The 16,473-nt window shown below is 44.8% G+C and overlaps 1 protein-coding gene and 1 pseudogene across 4 annotated transcripts in view; one reads left to right on the top strand and one right to left on the bottom strand.

The window, feature by feature from the left end:
* Positions 1-4,782: 4,782 nt before the first annotated feature.
* Positions 4,783-9,324, bottom strand: LOC149972340 (uncharacterized; annotated as a pseudogene). Its single transcript, XR_016491245.1, has 2 exons — positions 8,871-9,324; positions 4,783-8,686 (listed from the first exon to the last, which is right to left on the bottom strand). The product of XR_016491245.1 is annotated as an uncharacterized LOC149972340 (transcript).
* A 1,184-nt stretch (positions 9,325-10,508) lies between these two features.
* LOC110503301 (prostacyclin receptor-like) overlaps positions 10,509-16,473 on the top strand; it is a 61,564-nt gene continuing 55,599 nt past the window's right edge. For all 3 annotated transcript variants that reach the window (XM_090218141.1, XM_036961974.2, XM_090218142.1), the window contains exon 1: positions 10,509-12,165. In XM_090218141.1, coding sequence (XP_090074267.1) covers positions 11,338-12,165 — 828 coding nt within the window. In that variant the 5' untranslated portion in view covers positions 10,509-11,337. The remainder of the gene's footprint in view (positions 12,166-16,473) is intronic.

Here is a 16,473-nt window from a genome sequence, read left to right as displayed (position 1 = left end):
TCTCAAGGCACCATTAGGGTCAGGAATGAGAGAGGTGGGGGGTGGGGGGGGGTGATTTCTCAGTTACAGGAAGTTACTTCTCGTTGGGCATGGCAAGATACCACATTTGACCCCATGTCGTTTTTATACACAAACACAAACACGCAACAAGACATGCACTCGTGCATGCACACACAAACTGATTCAATCAGGAAAAGTATTTAATATTTTCATTACTTATAGCCTAAACCTGATCCTTATCTACCTAATAGCAAACTAAGCAACCAGACGGCCTTTCTTCGGGACAGCCTCAATAACAGAACAGATCTCACCACCGAAATGGGAAAGACCGTTAACAACATTTACTTCATTTTTTGATCAAATGTATTTTTGGAAGTCCATGAACAAAAATATATTAATGTCCAGAATAGTCCCACTGACTTTTAAAATGACATTTTAATGCTGAGTCAGACTTGCTTGGCCACGTCATCGACAGTACATGCTGTGTACACATCTATAAAGAGACGTGTCGTCGACAAAAGAAGTAGGTGGGAGCCGTCCTAATACACTGTGAATATGGCACGTTGCTTTATTATACAGTTTCATAAACTTTCACTAAATCCACATTCGTATGCTATGAATATATGGCCACAATTTATTTTGGATAGTCAGAATTGTCCATCTGTCGATGATCTGCAGATGGTCACACCCTCTGTTGTTAAAGCAACTGCTTGCTAAGGTTAGGTTAGGGTAAGGGGTTAGGGTGAGTTAATGTTAGGGTTAGTAGATAGTTGAAATGCCCCTGATAGTCCATCTGTAGTTGCTCGACAGATACCCAAATAAAGTGCTACCGGATATGTTTATCGGGTAATATAACATTTCATAAGAGCCCACTTCCAGTTACATGTTACCAAAGACTGCTTGTCAAGCATAGAACCAGATCCAGACGAGCCGGTTTACTGTTGTCAATTCACAAATGGAAATCACGGAGAGGTGAAAGTCAATCCAGACCACTGACGATAGACTGAAAAACACACAGATTTCCATTCATCTCCATAAAGGAGGTTAAACTCAGGAGTTCATAGCAATGGCCATTCCTCATTCCTGTCTGTCTGTGATAGGAGGTGGTCAACATTTCATACAAGTCAATCTCATCATGTGCCACATCATCCATCTTGACCGAGGGCCTGTTTTGATTTTGAGTCAGCCGAGGCAGGGAAACAATTTTTAACTCGACAGGGGAATCTATCTTAAACGCAACCCTGACCCAGATGGAACAAACACAGGGGCCAGAAACAAAGAAATTGGCTGGATGTTCATGACTTTATGATGAATAGTGATACCTTTTAGTGCTACTTGTTGGATTTATCGTCAAACTCAACTCAGATTTCCCGAAAGGTCAGGCAGTGTGGCAAACTGAGGTATTGGGACAAAAAGTTAATGAGTTTGAGAGTTTGTACGCTGAAACCACTGTAATATCCATTAGAAAGTAAATTCATCAAAACTGACTGAACGATTTCACAGAGGGACATCACCCACGTAAAGGGACCTAGGTTGATGTCACTGAAACAATATGTACATCCAATCACCGCTCTTCTTTAGAGAACTTTCAGTCCGGGGTCGAAGAAGCTACGGTCAGTCAGGTATGTACGAGGGTATAAACCACTCTGGGATCATCTGGAGCAGTTTGAGTGACATTCCCACATCCTTTCTTACATTCCTGTCTAGCCTCAATCGTTAACCTCAACATCGACTGTTAAGAACTGCTGTCCGGTGGCCTTTATGAACAATATCAGTCCAATGTTCTCCCCTTAGCCAGATAGGAGCTCGAGACGTCTAGCCGCGCAGTTGTGTCTGCATCATACCATTGATGCATCATACCACACTCCTGTTGTGGTTAATGGCTGTATGGCTCACCAACATCTGCCTTTGTGTGTGTGTGTGTGTGTGTGTGTGTGTGTGTGTGCTCGCGGGTGTGCATGTCTGTGTGTGTGTGCTTGTGTGGGCTTGCATGAGTGAGAGACTGCACGTATCACCAGATGTCTAAAGACCTGCTCTATTTATTGCTGCTTCAAACCTCCACTAAGATCTCTGACAAAAAGGCCACAACACACCAACCTTAGTACACGAGAGCAGATTCCAGGTGAGATGTCACCATCTCTGAGTGAGCAGAGCAGAGCACTGAGCGGGCTTCAAAGAAACAGCAGCATTCTTCTGCCCTTTCGTTTTTTTCCCCCCCAGGCTAACTCCCGGGCCAGGAGCACCGTCTCTGTGCGGCCAAACCTGAGATGCTCACAAAGTCCTTTTGGTGTTTAGTTTATTACCAACAGCGCTGACGTCCCAGGCCAGGGCTCTTGTTAAATCATTTCAGGGAGATATTTAACGTCTGCAATATAAAAACATGTCTCTCAAAGGCTTCAATTCCACAGTTTATTTCCTCTAGTCCATTTCAAGTTTCTATTTCTGCTCTGGTCTCTGGCGAAGTATCCGGACAGGCACTGAACCCATTACAGAGTAGGTCAGCTGTAACAGTGGAACGTTACGAAATTCAAGACCAAGGTGCCTTCATAGAGGTTTGCCACTATGATGCATTGAGAAGGGGATTCAACTCAAATAACACTTCACAAGGTCACATTATGTGGGTTGGAGATTGTTATCATGCGGTACTCAGCCATCAGACCACTTACCTAACCTGTGTGTTCTTCAACCAAGCAAGCCTAACAGTAAAAACGGAAGACATCAATAAATACCAATCAATGGTGTATGTTCCTGGGCGACGCACAATTGGCCTAGCGTCGTCCGGGTTAGGGAGGGTTTGGCCAGTAGGGCTATCCTTGTCTCATCGCGCACCAGCGACTCCTGTGGCGGGCCGGGCGCAGTGCGCGCTAACCAAGGTCGCCAGGTGCACGGTGTTTCCTCCGACACATTGGTGAGGCTGGCCTCCGGGTTGGATGCGCGCTGTGTTAAGAAGCAGTGCGTCTTGGTTGTGTTTCGGAAGACGCATGGCTCTCGACCTTCGCCTCTCCCGAGTCCGTGCGGGAGTTGTAGCGATGAGACAAGACAGTAGCTACTAACAAATTGGATACCACGAAATTGGAGAGAAAAAGGGGGTTAAACATTTTTTTTTTTTTTAAATGGTGTATGTTCTTTAAACATGTTCATCTCAGAGAGTAAACCCTATGACCCTGGAGCAACAGGCATAGGTTTAACGTACTCTACTGTTATCCTCAGCTTACTCATAAGCTGCCGTATATTAAAGGCCCAGTACTCCAACAGACACAGAGGCTCTGCAATGAATCAACCTATAGCCCCAGCTGTCTGCAACAATCTATCTCAATATGGGGCTATGTAAATAACGTCAGAGTTGTGACATTGGTGTGGTAGTTGGTATATTAATGCTGGCCTCCCTGGTTCTGCGTGCCTATTCTCTCCGTGGCCCATGCCCTTCTCTATGTCTTTGTCTGGGTGGTGTTTATTTAAAAGATGTCACTGTGTTTTGTTTTATGGGCAGTAGACTTGAAACACTCCCAGGCATTCTCTCAGTGATAATCTGTGAGCACCCCCCCCCCCCCCCCCCCCCCTCATGGTGCCAGGGGGCATGGGAGAAAGATAGTGGGACGGGAAGGACAGATCAGGGGAAAGGGGTAGAGGTCTTAGCTTTTCTTCCTTACGTGTTTGGTATGAGAAAATGGCTGACGTGATGGAAATGCTTCACATCAAATGTTTTGGTACAGTCTTGTTGCTACGACAAAAGGTACTCAGTGCGTTTGAGTATTTCAAAGTGCAGGCCATATTGTATTGTTTCACAGCATCTTTTTGGCCTGCACCTCAAGCGAAAGGGGCCAGCCCATTCAAATGACAAACCTTGAGTTACATGCAGGGACGTAGGTTTAAAGAAACAAACTCTTACCACAACCCAACAACCATTGGCTGAAAAAATGTGTCTACCAATCAATGCATTCAATGCGTCCAGAAAGTGACTGCTTAAAAGGTGAAAGCTAAACAGAATGCTGCAGAGGCAAAACAGAGCTACCCAAGTGTTATTGCTAATTTGGCAGCGATGACGGGTTATGTTTGACTGCAGCATTCCGCGATGGAAAAGCACTTGCTATGGAGAACGGGAGCAGGTGCACTTAGTGTGAAGCTGCTGCTGATTTTTTCCTCCCCCGATTTTTCCAGATAATTCCATATGGGCATATACATATTTTATAATGAGAGCCTGTAACAAGCCTCGATAGGCAAATAGGCCGCCAGGCAGACTGATCATTCCTGGAGAGTGTGTGTGTATCCTACTGTTGGCAACAGCATGTATCAGATGTTTTTAAAAATGAGCTCTGTGGGACAAACTAGTGCCTCCAGGTGCAGATGAGACAGATGTGATGAATCAGAGTAATGTTTTAATCAAACGGGTGGAGGCGGCGAAACTCAAATCTCCCGTCTGTAAGAGGAACCACAATCGAACACACGCGCGCACACGCACACACACACACACACACACGACCACACACACACACACACACACTCGACCACATACACATGCAGGCACCTGGAAGTGAGTCAGGCCAATAAAGACATCTCCAAACTCTCCACGTAACATCTGTTAACATCTGTCGGAGTACAATTCCTACTAAATCAATACTGGTAAGGTCAGATACGGCACATTTGGAAAGTATTCAGACCCCTTGACTTTTTCCACATTTGGTTACGTGACAGTCTTATTATAAAATGGATGAGATCGTTTTCCCCGCATCAACGTACACACAATACCCCATGATGACAAAGCAAAAACCAGGTTTTTAGAAATTTTGGCAAAAATATTTATTATAAAAAAATGCACCTGAGCTCAATTTCGAGTCTCATAGCAAAGGGTCTGAATCCTAATGTGGATAAGGTTTTGTAGTTTTTTATATTCCTACTGGTACGGCTCAATGAAAACACCTTGACTCAACGGAAAAGGAACCGTTACTCGCCAAGGAAACCATTTCTCTGACAGCCCTAGTTAGATTTTCTCTGCGCCAAATCAAATCACATGAAAGGCACATTAAACATTGGAGGTACAATTAAATCCAACGGCCTTGCTCACACCACCACACCGTTATAAGTGATGGCACTATGATCTGTAACACCTGGGTAGTATCTAGGATACCAGCACACATCCATCTTCATTACAGACCAGTGTCACGGGGGATGTTTGGAATGGGTCATCTGGGCAGAGGAGAGCAGAGAAGAGTGTGGAGGCTATGGCTCATTTCTGCCAGGAAGCTTTACAGCTTGAATGAATCATCTTACTCCACATCTCTATGATGGGTACATGAAAACCAGTACGCACACAAGTGCGGACGCGCACACACACACACACACGAGTGACACATTAGCAGTGGTTTACACAGGCATTAACACCAGGGAACATGTTTGACTGGCCATTAGGAAGGCAAATGCCCTGTTAAAACTGCTACACTGCACAGGGTCTGCTCTCTCTCTCTCTTGCTTTTCCTCAACCTGTGAAAAGTAATGAGGACAGATATGTCTACCGGTTGAGACAGTGCACCCTTGGGTATCTACGTTTTTGTAAAGCGCTGGTAGAACATTCCAGTGTCATAGCCTAGGGCAAACTGTAGGTCGAACAAACACGTGCAAAATTCTGTAAATCAATACTGGTAAGGTCAGATACAGCACATTTGGAAAGTATTCAGACCCCTTGACTTTTTCCACATTTGGTTACGTGACAGTCTTATTATAAAATGAATGAGATCGTTTTTCCCTGCATCAACGAACACACAATACCCCATGATGACAAAGCAAAAACAGGTTTTTAGAAATTTTGGCAAAAATATTTATTATTAAAAAATGTACCTGAGCTCAATTTCGAGTATCATAGCAAAGGGTCTGAATCCTAATGTGGATAAGGTTTTGTAGTTTTTTATATGCAATGCTCAAAAAAATAATGGGAACGCTTAAACAACACAATGTAACTCCAAGTCAATCACACTTTTGTGAAATCAAACTGTCCACTTAGGAAGAAACACTGATTGACAATAAATTTCACATGTTGTTGTGCAAATAAATAGACAACAGGTGGAAATTATAGGCAATTAGCAAGACACCCCCAATAAAGGAGTGGTTCTGCAGGTGGGGACCACAGACCACTTCTCAGTTCCTATGCTTCCTGGCTGATGTTTTGGTCACTTTTGAATGCTGGCGGTGCTTTCACTCTAGTGGTAGCATGAGACGGAGTCTACAACCCACACAAGTGGCTCAGGTAGTGCAGCTCATCCAGGATGGCACATCAATGCGAGCTGTGGCAAGAAGGTTTGCTGTGTCTGTCAGCGTAGTGTCCAGAGCATGGAGGCGCTACCAGGAGACAGGCCAGTACATCAGGAGACGTGGAGGAGGCCGTAGGAGGGCAACAACCCAGCAGCAGGAACGCTACCTCCGCATTTGTGCAAGGAGGAGCAGGAGGAGCACTGCCAGAGCCCTGCAAAATGACCTCCAGCAGGCCACAAATGTGCATGTGTCTGCTCAAATGGTCAGAAACAGACTCCATGAGGGTGGTATGAGGGCCCGACGTCCACAGGTGGGGGTTGGGCTTGCAGCCCAACACCGTGCAGGACGTTTGGCATTTGCCAGAGAACACCAAGATTGGCAAATTCGCCACTGGCGCCCTGTGCTCTTCACAGATGAAAGTAGGTTCACACTGAGCACATGTGACAGACGTGACAGAGTATGGAGACGCCGTGGAGAATGTTCTGCTGCCTGCAACATCCTACAGCATGACCGGTTTGGCGGTGGGTCAGTCATGGTGTGGGGTGGCATTTCTTTGGGGGGGCGCCGCACAGCCCTCCATGTGCTCGCCAGAGGTAACCTGACTGCCATTAAGTACCGAGATGAGATCCTCAGACCCCTTGTGAGACCATATGCCGGTGCGGTTGGCCCTGGGTTCCTCCTAATGCAAGACAATGCTAGACCTCATGTGGCTGGAGTGTGTCAGCAGTTCCTGCAAGAGGAAGGCATTGATGCTATGGACTGGCCCGCCCGTTCCCCAGACCTGAATCCAATTGAGCACATCTGGGACATCATCTCTCGCTCCATCCACCAACGCCACGTTGCACCACAGACTGTCCGGGAGTTGGCAGATGCTTTATTCCAGGTCTGGGAGGAGATCCCTCAGGAGACCATCCACCACCTCATCAGGAGCATCCCCAGTAGTTGTAGGGAGGTCGTACAGGCACGTGGAGGCCACACACACTACTGAGCCTCATTTTGACTTGTTTTAAGGACATTACATCAAAGTAGGATCAATCTGTAGTGTGGTTTTCCACTTTAATTTTGAGTGTGACTCCAAATCCAGACCTCCATGGGTTGATAAATTTTATTTCCATTGATAATTTTTGTGTGATTTTGTTGTCAGCACATTCAACTATGTAAAGAAAAAATTATTTATAAAAAATATTTCATTCATTCAGATCTAGGATGTGTTATTTTAGTGTTCCCTTTATTTTTTCGAACGATTTCTAAAAACCTGTTTTCGCTTTATTATGGGGTATTGTGTGTAGATTGATGAGGATTTTTTCATTTTTCCATTTTAGAATAAGGTTGTAACATAACAAAATGTGGAAAAAGTCATGACAATGACAGCTGACAGTGTTGCATTCTAATATCTTTTTCAGTACGCGGTCTGGGATGTACGCCGTGGGATTTTCTTTGCCAAATGACTTTTTCAGCAGCTTTTCTCTTTCTTTCTCTCTCTGTTTCTTTTCGTTATAGATCCTTGCCACCTCGTCTAGACGGGCTTTCACCCTCTCCTTGTTCTTCCTGACTTCTTCCTTACTCGCTGCTTTTCTAGCTCTGAGCAGCTCTTTCACTTTGTTCTTCTCCAACATCTCTCTTTCTTTCCTCTCCATGTTCTCCTGCTTTGCCCTGACTATCTGGGCAATTTCAATTTCCATCTGAAAGAGAACGCCCATATATGTTAGACAGTGATCTGAGATATTATTGTTACTCCCTCTCTAGCATGCAGACAACTTAATCCATTGAATCTGATAGTATAACCATTAGGAGGTGGCTTTTAACCTCCCTGAACTGTGACTGATTAAATGGAGCACTGTATCTGCGCCTGCTCTTGCTCTCTGAACCTCAGGACAGTCTTCATCTGGTACAGCTTTACAGTATGTAAGCCTCCTTCATCCTCTCCACCATATCTATCTTCTCTATGGCCCATCTGTCTTTCTCCATTTGCATTTTCTTAATTTCACTATTCTTTCTCTCCCGCTCCCCCGTAAGCTCCAACCTCTCCTTTTCCATCTGTCATCCCTTCTTTTCTTGTCCATGCAGGTACAGAATCCTTCTATTTTTTTAATTCCAGAGCCTCTATCGCTCTCTCCTTTTCTTTCAGCTCAGTCATCCACACCTCTGCTGCCTGCGTGTTCCTCCTCTTAATCTTCTCCTCCTCCTCCTCCTTCATCCATCTTTACCCCCGTTGATCCCAGAGGCTTCATAGGCCAGCCTTGGCCCGTCTCCAAACTGTCCTCCTTCCAGCCTACTAGTGTCTGATTCCTCTCCTGGTCTGCTGAGGCCAAAGCTGTCTCCAAACCATTTCTTATGAGGTTCCATCCATTCCTCTCTCTCTCTCTCTCTCTCTCTCTCTCTCTCTCTCTCTCTCTCTCTCTCTCTCTCTCTCTCTCTCTCTCTCTCTCTCTCTCTCTCTCTCTCTCTCTCTCTCTCTCTCTCTCTCTCTCTCTCTCTCTCTCTCTCTCTCTCTCTCTCTCTCTCTCTCTCTCTCTCTCCTTCTCCGCCCTTTCATTCTCAGCTAACAGTATGTTGTTCTCCACTGTCACCTTCCACAACTTGACTTGGCCAAGGACATCTTCACCTTTGCTATCTTGTCCACCAACGTTTGTGTGTCGGCTGCTGCTTGTCCAACACCCTTTTCACCCTTTCATTCTCAGCTAACAGCCTCTTATTGTCCTCTACGGTCACGTTCCATAACTTGGCGAAGGACATCTTCTCCTTTGATATCGTGTCCCCCAACGTTTGTGTGTCGGCCGCTATGCTTTCTCTCTGTTTGTCCAACACCTCTCGCTGCCTTTCATTCTCAGCTAACAGCCTCGTGTTCTCCACGGTCAACTTCCCAATCTTGGCCAAGTGCAGTATCTTCTCCATCGTCACCTTTGTCATCTTGACTTCTATCTTTTCTTTGTCTGCCATTAAGCTTTCTCTCTGTTTCTTCAACATTTCTCTCTCCCTTTCGTTCTCAGATAACAGCTTGGTACTCTTCACTGTCACCTCTCCTATCTCGGCCAAGTTCATTATGTTCTGCACCTTCAGCTTTGCCATCTTGAGCTCCATCTTTTTTCTGTCCGACACTTCACTTTGTCTCTGTTTCTCAAGCAACTCTCTCTCTAGCTTCCATTGGTAGTGGTTTATCTCAATAGAAGCCTCATTCTCCCTGATCTGTCAAAGCAACTCTTTAATTAGCCTTTCTCTTTCTTTCTCTGGTTCCACCCTCACCTTGTTGACTTTCTCCTTCACCTCTCTATTCCAGCTTCCATCGGTTGTGGTCTACTTTGTTTACAAGTCTCAATCTCCTTTCTCATTCTCAGCAGCCCTTCATTGTCTTTCTTTCTCTCATTCCTCCCTCATCTTGTTGCCTTTCTCCATCTCCTCACTTTCAGTAAATTATTTATCCGGCTCACTGACCCCTCTCTGCATGGCGAAACATGTATTAGTTTTATTTATTTCATTTGTTCCTATCATTTTCTTAACTGTCTGACCATGACAGATTTTTGACTCCTAAGGATAATTGGTATCAACTAGTAAATGCTAGTGAGTAAGCCTGTTTTTTTTTTACTGATTTACTTAAGTCTGAAACATTTTAACACATTAGGCTATTTTTTTCTGACCAGAGTTGGCCAGATTTAGTCTCACCTCCGCGAATTCCGTCCAATTACAGAGTTAAAAAAGTAGTTTAGCGAATGGATGCGTTTTTTTCCGTTGTTTCTGCTGGTTGTTGTAACATTCTAGGGTTCTAATGTTTAGCTAATTGTTGCATCATAATGAGATTGTAATTGTGGTTTGTATTCTGGCCAAAAATCTCTGAATTCTAAAGATATTAGAACGATATGTAAAAAAAAATCTTAATGACCTAATACATAGAATTACACAATTCTAGCTCATGGATGAGGTATCAAATTAATAAATCATTAATTCCGAGGCAAAGAAATTAGGTTCAAAATAAAGATGACTTTGTAAGTAATTAAATGTCCCATATTTTTTTTTATAACAAAAAAAATAGTCATGTAAGGCTATATAGTACGGTATGGTTCGTCACTGGGTTTCTTGAAGGTGGTTAGAGAAAATTAGAGAGGAAAAATATTTTTGCCATATGCAAATTATGAAACATTTGAAAACCTAAAAATCACCTCGAATCACCTCGAAAAGCGGATAGTCTTTGGAAACATGTAGCATTTCTGATATGTTATATGACCTAGAGCAGTACATTTAACAGTCTCGGGGACTGAGAGCGAGAGAGAATGAAAGTGCGAGAGAGAGAGAGAGAGAGAGAGAGAGAGAGAGAGTGTAGGCAACGCGTGGGCGAAAGAGTGCGAGAGAGAGAGAGCAGAAAGTGACACATGCACTGCCCACTCTTTATCACTAGCTGTCAGACAGATGCTTGCGACAGTCGGAGAGGTAGAGTTTCGGAGAAAGACAACGGGGACTATAGAACAGACTGATCAAAAGACATGGAGTGGCAGTCGATTTTTATCGCCAATTGAGACCCGTTTGGTAAGAGTTGAGCTTGTTTCGTTCCTATACACAGTGTTATTTATTACTCATGAATGTCAATATCGTTTGAACTGCTCTTGCGCAATGGATCCCTAAATAGTTGCGTGTTTTCTTTAAGAAAGAGAACCGTTTTATACCTTGGAGACTTTGGAAACTTTACAGAAGAGCAACAAGAGAAATGGAAACAATTTGGGGGAAATCCACTGAATCACAATGATTCAACAATGCCAAACCATTGGTCACAGACTTCCGTTCAATGTCTAGTTTTGAGTTGTCAACTAACGTGAATTCAACCTGAAATCAACAAAACATGTCACCATGTCATTGGATTTAGGTCAAAAGTTGGGTGAAAAAAATTGTTTTCGAGGTTGACTCAAGGACATCAAATTGACATTTTTGCTTGAAATGAGTGGAAGGAACGTTGATTCAACCGGTTTTTGCCCAGTGGAATGGGTCTTAACACTTACCATAGCCTTTTCTGCTGCCAAAAAAGGGTGACTTTAAGAGCTTGAGGGGGCCCACCACAACACTGACAGCCTGACACACAACACACACACACACACTGAACCTCGAGTCATGCTGTCGAACGAGAGCTGCGAGAACAGCACCCACATCCACACGGACGGGAACCCGGTGGTGAGCACGGTGATGTTCATCCTGGGGGTGATGGGGAACTTCATCGCCCTGGCTATCCTGGGGGTCCACCAGAAGGAGCGGCGCACCAAGTCCTCCGTCTTCTGCATCCTGGTGACGGGACTGGCCCTGACTGACCTGCTGGGAACCTGCTTCCTCAGCCCATTGGTGTTTGTGTGCTACGCCCGCCAGCGATCCCTGCTGGGGCTCACTGGGGACCAGGGACTCTGTGGCCTCTTTGCCTTTGCCATGACCTTCTTCGGCCTGGCCTCCATGCTCATCCTCTGTGCCATGGCCGTGGAGCGCTGCCTGGCCATCAGCCACCCCTATTTTTACTCCAAGTGCGTCCGACGCAGCTTCGCCAAGGTGGCCCTCCTGCTTATCTACATCTTCACCTGCGCCTTCTGTGTTTTGCCATTCTTCGGCTACGGCCGCCACAAGCAGTACTGCCCGGGCACGTGGTGCTTCATCAAGATGGAGGCGGTGGGCGAGGGGGCGGACGAAGAGAGGAAGGTTCTGGCATTCTCGCTGTCCTACGCCTCGGTCATGGCGCTGCTGATTGTGGCGGTGTTTGTGTGCAACGGCTCGGTGATCGTCAGCCTGTGCCGGATGCACCGAAGCCAGATGACACGGCGTGGTTCGGTGGGGAATGGAGGGAGGAAGAGGAAGATGAGTCTGGGCTGGTTCGGACAGGGGGAGGAGGAGATGGACCACCTGATGCTGCTGGCCTCCATGACGGTCATCTTCGTTGTCTGCTCCTTGCCGCTCACTGTGAGTTGACCTCTGACCTCTCTCTCTCTGACCCATATCCCTGTGTGTTTGTTGTTGTGTGTGTTCGATTATGTGTGTGCATATACGTGTGGCCCCAAGCTATGACTGACACACGTTCTGTGACTTATCTGCGACTCAAACTCTGTGTGACTCACTGTATTTACTCACTTTTCCCTTTGGCCGAGTGACCTCTTTCTCTTTTGTGTCTCTTCAATTGTCTTATCCTCTTGGTCTGGATCTCTCTGTATGTGATTCTGTCTGATACCTAAGTCATGACCCTACAGTACACTGTTATACTGTGGCTATTAGACATTCAAAACCACTTCGCTATGCTCCTGATCTCTCTCTGTACACACATTCTGTGTAAACAATGGCATGCTTTTGAGGAAGCATCCGATGTGGGAGAACTTTGTTCCAAGGAAGAAACTGTTTAAAAAAAACAAGCGGGCCTGTCTCTTCTCCTCTACTCCCAATGGGGCCGTTCCTTATGACATATCCAATGCCCAGAGAGGTTTGGTTGCGTAACCGGGCCGTCATTTGGATTGTAAAATAAACCTGACCGTTGATGTTTTGCTACTCTAATTGAGAGGTGTGTGCTAAACCTGCCAGCCCTGGAGGACTGGATCTGGCCCCTCCCTTCCCAGAGGGCTGTGGGGCGGGTCTCTGCTTGTGGGTGCTGTTCAGTGGGTTTGACACTGAGTTGGGGAGGCACCCTCCTGTCCCTGTCCCTTCTGGCTGTTACCACACACACAGACACAGACACATACACAGACACAGACACAGACACAGACACACACAGACACAGACACAGACACACACACAGACACACACACATACATATGGAGATTTGTTGAAATACTGATATTGTGAGGGTTGAAACCAAAACAATCTATGTTTTGCTGAAATTCACTGTTTGAGTGTAAAGATATAAGCCTGCTACCCTTGATTGCATACTGAATAAGCTTGCCAGTTTCCTTTGATTTAAGTTCAATCATTGATTTGTGCTACTAAGTACAGTTGAGTAATGGCATTCCAGTTGCCAAAGTAGTTAAAGAGTAACTCCAAGGAATGAGGATAATTGACTGTAACGTCAACTGTTGCCCTTTTTCTTTGAGTCATTCCATACCAATCTTCTCCCCGAGGTCTCTCTGCTGCCTGTGGGTAATACTCCATGATGAGACAGAAAGATGACAGAGCGGTTTTTAGGGAACTGTCTCGTTGCAGTCTGTCAGGAGCTGTGGTTGATACCTTGGGGGGGAAATAGGCAGGCACGTCCTGACTCCTGAGTCACTTCTTGAACCAGACGGCATCCGTGGGGGCAGAATTTCCTCCAACCTCCAGCAATGATTTGGCATACTTGTCGAAATTCAAATCCAACCAAATACTACTAAATGTGTAGATCGAGTCAGTTTGATTCACATGCAGATGGTAAGAAAGATTGCCCTGCAGGTTCGGCCTGGGCCTGTGATACCCGATACCCGCTTTAGTTGTGCATTGGCAGTTTCTCTCTTGTTTCTCTTTGACAGTCATTCAATTAGACGAACAATTGTTAGATTGGTAAGTTAGTCTAGCCCGCTATCTACACTTGTAGTAATCATGGCCAAATACCGACCAGGCATGCAGGGCACGTTAAGGCTGTTAGTCTGCTGATGAATTGAATAGCCTGTTATTAAGGAATCGCCCAACTGACTGACTCACACACCACACTGCGTGTGTGTGTGTGTGTGTGTGACTATGAGTGGATTAGAGTGAGGCAATAGAGGAGTGTGTATAGGATGAGATGAGTGCAGTTCAGCACAGTGCATGTCAATGCAGCAGTCTCTCTCTCCTCCCAGCTAAGCCCTGCTGCTTTGCCTTACAGCCCCAGACCTGAAGTTGAGATGCAGGTTTTTAGAGTGTAAGACTGCTGGAACATGATGGACACCTGAGCAAGAGGAGGATGGAGGAAAGAAACTACTCGCGTTTCTATGATTCCCTCTTCAATATGGTCGAGTGGCAGTGGGATAGAGAGTCTAGTTTATGTAATTCACTTACCCCTCCTGTCAATACTGAGCACACATACGTACAGTAGAGTCCACACACACTTAGACTCACAGGCGCGCCGCCGTCTCTCTGTCAAATTCTTATTAATGGAACGCAAAAAACACGTTGCTGTAACACTATACAGTAGAGCACAACGCCAGGCGCTGAAGAATAGATGCTTTTTCGTACAGCGGTCTGATTTCAGTACCGCCACAAGCTCTTAGTGAGGCTTAGCTGGAACACGCGAATGTGAGCGAGACGGAAAGAAGAGGTGCATTTGGGCTGATAAGAGGAGGATGTGTTAGCTTTCAATCTGTCCACTCTGGAAGGAATGGATGGGGTGAGGGAGAGGGAGGGAGAGGGAGATTGAAAACCAGAAAAAGAGGAGAAGAGATGAGTAACCAGCTGGACTGGTGCTGCTTGATGCAGTGTAGGTAGGTCATATTCATGGAAAAAGCTCCGTGAAGGCATATATCAATTCTTCAAAACATTTTCCACCCTTAAAAATGAGGAATAAGAAAAGGCTTTCTGGTCAAACGGATGGAAAAGGGGTACTTGCCTTCTGTAAATGTAAGAAATGTTGCCTAGTGTCTTGTCATTCTGTCACCAAAAATATTGAACGTTTACAGAAGTACCAAGTAAAGGCCGACCTACCGATTTAGTTAGTGTTTTTACTGAAAGCAATTTGGTTTATGATTTATTAAGTGATTAAAATGTGTCATTCGGTTACCAAATCGGTAACAGAATGACCAGAAAATCTGTAACAAAATGACTGCAACTGAATTGGCTACCATGGGAATTCATAGTAGTCACCAAGTCACAAGGTACAGTATAAACAAGTAGAGTATAGGACAGCACACTAGAGTAGAGTACAGTATTATTTACTTAACAATACAGTACTCTACACGGCTGTGCTGTGTTCTGCTGTGCTCTACTCTACTGTGCTACTCTGTGATGTCCAAGCGTCTCGACTATAATCATAGACACGTCTATGATTGGTACAGATTTGGTCCATTCCGGACCAACCAAATTTGGTCTTGTTTGGGGGCGGAGCTCATTAGAATAATAGCCAATGTGTAGAATAATACCCAAGCGTGTACCTATTCAGGATATCACCATGAAGAGAATGACATTCATAGTTATGCATTTCTGTATAGTACAGATCAGGGACCCATGGTGTCATTCTGTTACCATCATTCTGTTATTGCAGAGTTGTTAAACTCATTCCATGGAGGGCCTAGTGTCTGCAGGTTTTTCCTTTCAAGACCTAGACAACCAGGTGAGGGGAGTTCTTTACTAGTTAGTGACCTTAATTCATCGATCAAGTACAGTCGTGGCCAAAAGTTTTGAGAATGACACATTAATTTCCACAAAGTTTGCTGCTTCAGTGTCTTTAGATATTTTTGTCAGATGTTACTATGGAATACTGAAGTATAATTACAAGCATTTCATATGTGTCAAAGGCTTTTATTGACAATTACATGAAGTTGATGCAAAGAGTCAACATTTGCAGTGTTGACCCTTCTTTTTCAAGTCCTCTGCAATCTGCCCTGGCATGCTGCCAATTAACTTCTTGGGGATTCATTTCATTTGCAAGGCAAAGGGGGACTTTGCAATTAATTGCAATTCATCTGATCACTCTTCATAACATTCTGGAGTATATGCCAATTTCCATCATACAAACTGAGGCAGCAGACTTTGTAAAAATTAATATTTGTGTCATTCTCAAAACTTTTGGCCAAACTGTACAAGGGTGGAGCGGAAACCCGCAGACACTTGGTCCTCCTTGGAATGAGTTTAACAGGTTTTATCAGATGTTAAATCCACTTCACTTACTGTAGTTCATTAAAGCAAAATAGACTTTTCCGAACTCAAGGTGTCCTATCATTGCGGACATCCCCTTCTTTCTGCAGACATCTCTGAATCTTAATTCGGAGTAAATATAGATATTTACAGAATTTCTGGAAAACGTTGTCACATCAAAAACTGAGGGAGATGTTAGTGTCATTCTGTAACCACACTTTACATCTGTACAGTTATGAGTGCAATTGTGGTTAGAAAAAGTTTGGTTCCCCAACACAAAATTGAATCCAGACAGAAAATGTGGTTGTTTTTTATTAATTTTATTTATCCGTTATTTTACCAGGTAAGTTGACTGAGAACACGTTCTCATTTGCAGCAACGACCTGGGGAATAGTTACAGGGGAGAGGAGGGGGATGAATGAGCCAATTGTAAACTGGGGATTATTAGGTGACCGTGATGGTTTGAGGGCCAGATTGGGAATT

This window comes from Oncorhynchus mykiss, chromosome 24 (genome assembly GCF_057628025.1).
Source record: "Oncorhynchus mykiss isolate SJ-2025 chromosome 24, ASM5762802v1, whole genome shotgun sequence".
In the NCBI taxonomy this organism is placed as follows: domain Eukaryota; kingdom Metazoa; phylum Chordata; class Actinopteri; order Salmoniformes; family Salmonidae; genus Oncorhynchus; species Oncorhynchus mykiss.
This window is presented reverse-complemented; position numbering and strand designations above follow the sequence as displayed.